The sequence below is a fragment of the Zeus faber genome (assembly GCF_960531495.2).
Source record: "Zeus faber genome assembly, chromosome: 6".
In the NCBI taxonomy this organism is placed as follows: domain Eukaryota; kingdom Metazoa; phylum Chordata; class Actinopteri; order Zeiformes; family Zeidae; genus Zeus; species Zeus faber.
In genome coordinates this window covers 5,766,166-5,771,855 of record NC_137201.1, presented here as the reverse complement: position 1 = coordinate 5,771,855, position 5,690 = coordinate 5,766,166, and the positions used below count along the sequence as shown (strand labels likewise).

The following is a 5,690-nucleotide window of genomic DNA, read 5'->3' as shown; positions in this document are numbered from 1 at the left end:
ACCCTGTTGTCACTCATCGCTCCATTGCTATAGTGTACTTCATCTCAGGAATGGGGCCCGTCCCTGTTGGATAAAGCTGACAATAGTGCCACGCGGTAATAACAGGAGCGTTGAAGTGTTCCCAGAGGGGGGGAAATTAAATTTAAACATAATTTTCACATCCTCGTGGGGAGGGGATCTGCCGTCACCGTTTCTCGGCTGTGCTTCACACCAATTACCCCATAAAGGCTGTAGGCTTGTATAGTGTACGCAGATCTTAATTTCCTACTCATGTGACACGGTCTCAACTCAATTAAATCAGGATGAGCTTAAGCGATGAGAAAACACGCAGCTCATGCAGACTCACCTTTCAGGATCCTTTTGCAATCACTTGAAACAAGACTCTTAACACTTTTGAAGTTCATGCATCGCCCAAGCCATTGATCATCGGTCACATTTTAGCTACTTATAACAGGACCTCTCTCTTCCCATCGCGCACACAAATTCCTCACCGGGGGACATTCAGATAGCAACCAATGCAAACTCGAGATATAAAGCAACCGAACCTGGAATGAGAACATGAAACAGGGGTGTCTTTGCAACGTGTGCGGGTGTCAAGAGCAGCATATAAGTAATAAGGCACATACAAACACATACCCGACCTTGGGCCATCTCTGTCCGCATCAACTTTTTTTGAAAGCTCATTCGAGTGTAATTTGTGACAACAAAACATCATTTGTGAACTAACTCGACGTCCTTCCACCTATTGAAACTGACTGTACTTCGGGGGTCACGTGCTGCGGGGCTTTTATTTGTCGACAGTTTCTCCCAATGGAACAACGTCCAACCCCCTTCAAAATAGGAATTAATTTGTGTTTACTCTGGCTATTGGGGTTAATTCAGGGACTTAAACATTTTTTTATTATTTTTTTATTATCGAGTCATCCATACCCGGGTTGTAGAAAACCTTCAAAGTGACAGAAATGGTGGATATTTCACTGCTTCATTTCATTGGATCGTAAATTGAGTCAATTCATGGCGCAGTTTTACTATATTGAGGTTTATTTTATGAGTAATTGAAAGCAATAATACCAGAAGTTGCGTGATTTCCAGAACTACTTCATCACATACTTACAATACAGGGCTAAACAAGCTAGAATTTCACATTGGAGTAAAAAAACTGCAAAAAATGGAAGACTACAGAAAAAGGGGGATGTGTTACTGACAGTGTTGTGTTGTGTTCTTGGGATATTACATTTACACACCACAACGGAGCTTTGGTCACTTTTCTTTTGTACACAGTTCCTCTTGGCGTGCGCACATCATGCTACCCAGGTGATGACCAAATTCACAAAAGAAAAAATAATAATAAAAAAGTGAAATGCTCATTTAGCAAATAGAAACCAGGGCCTTAATGTGCAATTCATTTTAAATGGCATAGAAGTAGGTTACATTCCCATACAATCACAATGGATGTGACAAAAAAAAAATATTGATAAAGATGGACGCAACAAGGAAAAAGAGACATTCTCGAATGAACTGTGAATCAATTTAAGATTTCTTTTCCTATTATTCATACATAATGCAGAGTGGTAAAGCAATTTCAAAATGTACAATTATAGCAAAACAAATGGATAAGCAACAGTAAACAAAATATAGATGCTGGAACAGCTGGAATTTGTGGAATTAATGTATAGCGTCATGTGATGCATGCAGTTGGAATAAACAGTTCTTGTTTTTTTCTTCCTCTGGAAGTAAAATCCAAGGAATAAAATAAGACACATGCTTGGATAAAAGTTTCAATATGTGGTCCGTCGCCGAATGCCTTCCCTCTTGTGACAGATGGGGCTCACTCCACGTTTCTGTACCTGGTGAAGAGGTTGTAGAGGACGCGCAGGGTCGATTTGAGGTCGCAATTCACTATATCTGGACAGGGAAAACAGATACAGATACACATCATCAGCCAGTGGCAAGTTAGCAAAATTGTCCAGACTAAACGATAGGTTTATTATTTTTTCAACCAAGGCCTTATTAAAGTGCTCCAAACGTTTATTTGGAGCACTTTAACATATACTGCACTCCCAGCCTTACTATAGCACTGGTTTGTCTGTCTGTGTCTGTTTCTTGTCTGTTTTTACTGTGTCCAAAATCGAATTGACCTCCAGGGATTATTAAAGTTGTATTGAATTGAATTGAAAAAGCTTTCCTTTTCAAAAACGTGAAACTTGAATGATAGTATTCTTCAGTGTATTTCTTTTAAAATGTAAATGTAAATGGACTTCATCTTAAAATATATAGCGCTTTTCTTGTCTTGCGACCACTCAAAGCTCTATGCAATACATGCCTCACATTCACACACACATTCATACATGGAAGCTGGTGGCAACCCTGCAAGGCGCACACCTGCTCATCCAGAGCAGTTAGGGAATCAGTGGCTTGTTCAAGGACACTTAGGCGCGCTGCCGGGAAAGAGCCGGAGATCGAACCAGAAACCCTCTGTTTACTGGACGACCCACTCTGCTTCCTGCACCACGCAGAACAGTAATATCACCTTTTAAGAACAAATTGCAAACACACCTTTTTATTATTATTATTACCTATTAACTATGAAAAATATTTTTGTAATTGCCGCAATATATCTAAAGCGTGACTGTGGTGTGGGGGTGGTGTGATTTAAGCAGCCATACCTGTCTTGGGTCTAGTTAATTTGGGCCCAGGATAAGGGGTGGCTGTGCACCTGTTGCCCATCAGAGCAATCGATGAGCCCAGGTTAAATCACACATCCCTACACATGCATTGGAGGGGAGCTCTGGTCATGACACATTCCATCTGCTCCTGGCATATTACATGCTGCCCATAAGCCGGTTCGTCCTTCACATCCATGCTGGTGTCCGTGTCGGCGAGCGCAGGAAAAGCCACTTGGGTGCGGTGTGGGAAGGGGAACTGTCACATCAAGACAGGTGCGGCTGCTTAAATCACACCACCCCCACACCACAGTGACATCGGCTACAGTAGGTGGCCAGTAGAAAGCGCCAGAACTTCCTGTTTCTAGTTTCTGACGTTAGCGTGAGACTTTAAGCCTTGAAATTCTTTCCATTTAGGAAAACAGGAAACTCATAGTGTTTCTCAGTGTATTTCACATGTTTTGAACAGTAATATCACATTTTTCTGAACATATTGCAACAAGTTTTTATGACCAATTGTAGGGCGATTTTTTTTTTTTGCAATTTACACCATATATCCAAAGCTTGACGTTGGCTACAGTAGGTGGCCAGTAGGAAGCGTCACAGCTTCCTGTTTCTAGTCTCTTGCGTTAGCATCGATGTAGCCAAAAGAGCTGATTTGCAGAACTGCAAGAGTTAATAAAATCCTGAAAAACCTGATAACCGACCCCCTCAGTATAACATTTAAAGACTGACTATATAGTGAGCGTCCCATCTTTTAAAAGTAGATTTAATGTTTTTTTTTACCGCTTACACAACTACCCCATTGGACTGCATTCATAAAATAGCGAACTTAACCTTTAAATGCGTAATACAATATCAATAATCGTTTTTCAGCTAGTGAATAGGACTAAACAAAAACTTTACTGTTCATAAAAACTTCAACATGCCTATTCAGCTAAAAGCTAAAATTCCAACCCCTGTTGGGTTGTGAAAGTGAATAGACGCCACAAATTCATTTTCAGCAAGTCCTATGCGATTAAAACCTATACACACAATATACTGAAGACAACTTCTTTCAGCTTATGAGAGATTTTTCTATTTTAGAATGCTTGTTAAAGCAGGAAGGTGAGCGTCAGGGTCAGCTGCGTGCACTCCAAGTTGAGTGTTCAAAGCGCACCACCTCTTTTATATCTTTGTGTCACACTTCACTCTACACTCACCGGACAAAATATGAAATCTTAACATGGCAGAAAACCTTAGAAATAAGCAATAAGTCGCATTTTTCCCCCCATTGAACGAAAAATTCCCAGCCTAACATTGTGTGTATAAGATTACTCAGTTTGCTTTGAGAAAAGACGTCTTCAACAGTTTAAATGCGGACCAAAAAAAAAGCTTATTTCTTTAAGTGAAAAAAAAAAAAAAAATTATTAAAGAGGATAGTAGCCGTTGGGTGCTCTCCACTCTGACAGAAGAGATCTCAAGACAGCTTTCCTTATTTTAAGAATAATAAAATAACCCATCAAACAGTACTAAATGTTTAAAGGGCTGTTTAATGACACTATAAGGTTATTTTCTTCTTTTTAAGTAACATTATCAAGGGACATCATCTCAACCCATTAGCTGACAATTTTGCTTCATTCATTTAGTTTGGTCTTTTTTTTTTGACAATGATTTTCTGCAGTGCTTTTCGTGTAACCCAGGCAGAGACCGCACACAAATCAAATATGAATCAATGAAAATTAAGACCGAAACTTGAGCCTGAAATAAGTGACTCCTACCCTCGGGCCTGGGCTTGGGCTTCTCCAGACCTCCGTCCTGCATCAGCTCAAAAGAGAGGGACACATTGTGGACCTGACAAAAAAAGAGGGAGAGAGAGAGAGAGAGAGAGAGAGAGAGGAAAGACATACAAACATACAATTTAATCAAATCTATGTACTCAAACACTAAATGTTCAATTAAAATTGAAAATAAACAAACTGCAAATTTAACGCAAGAGTGTGGAGTGACCCAGGGCAACTTGAATCTCCCCAACCCTCTTCAACATTTATATCAATGAATTGGAAAATAAATTTGGAACAATCATATGCATCTTGTCTCACCCTACACAACTTTGAAATTAAATTATTTCTTTATTTTCTAACAGGGGATGGTAGCTCAGGCGGTAGAGCTGGTGGTCTAGTAATCTAAAGGTTGCTGGTTCGATCCCAGGCTCCTCCTGCTAGCATGCTGTAGTGTCCTTGAGCAAGACACTTAACCCCTAATTGCTCCTGATGGCTGTGTCCATCGGTGTTTGAACAATTGTAAGTCGCTTTGGATAAAAGCGTCTGCTAAATGACTAAATGTAATGTAATGTTTATGCAGACGACCTGGTTCTGTTGTTGCCGCCTGAAGAAGGTCCTACAGCAGTAGCTGCTTCTGTAAAAACAGTTCTGCCAGACCTGGGCCCCAGCAGTAAACCCCCAAAAAACCAAAGTGATGATATTCCAAAGAAGGCCAAGATGTCAGGGAACCAAGTTCAACTTCAACCTCCGAGGAACAAATCAAATACAACAATGTGACAATGACATATACATACCTGGGGCTGAAGATCACTTTTACTGGAACTTTTATTTTGGCCATAAATTAACTGAAATAGAAAGCCACAAGGGCCTTCTGTGCCATAAAAAAAATCAGTACATATTGGCATCCCAATTAGGACCTGGCTCAAAATATCATCAGTTCTATCAGTTATTGAACCTATTGCAATTTATGGGAGTGAGGTGCAGGGTCCTCTTTCAAACAAAGATTTTGGAAAATGGGACACTCAATAGAAATCCTGCATGCAGAATAAAGAAGTAAGAGCATCCTCCATGTCCAGAGGAAAACTCCAAACAATGCATGCAGGGCAGAAATAGACCAATACCCAGTAATAATTCATATAGAAAAAAGCCATTAAATTCCGGAAACCCCTTAAAACGAGCGACCCCCTCTCCTATCATTATAAAGCCCTGAAAAGCCAAGAGATGAACAAAGAGAAGAGTCCCCTCAGTCAGCTGGTCCTGAGGC

The 5,690-nt window shown here is 40.3% G+C and overlaps 1 protein-coding gene across 1 annotated transcript in view; it reads right to left on the bottom strand.

Annotated features, from left to right (window-relative positions):
* Positions 1 to 944: 944 nt before the first annotated feature.
* Positions 945 to 5,690, bottom strand: part of parvaa (parvin, alpha a) — a 13,570-nt gene continuing 8,824 nt past the window's right edge. The window contains 2 exon segments of the mRNA XM_080002359.1: positions 945 to 1,905; positions 4,424 to 4,496. Coding sequence (XP_079858485.1) covers positions 1,829 to 1,905; positions 4,424 to 4,496 — 150 coding nt within the window. The 3' untranslated portion in view covers positions 945 to 1,828.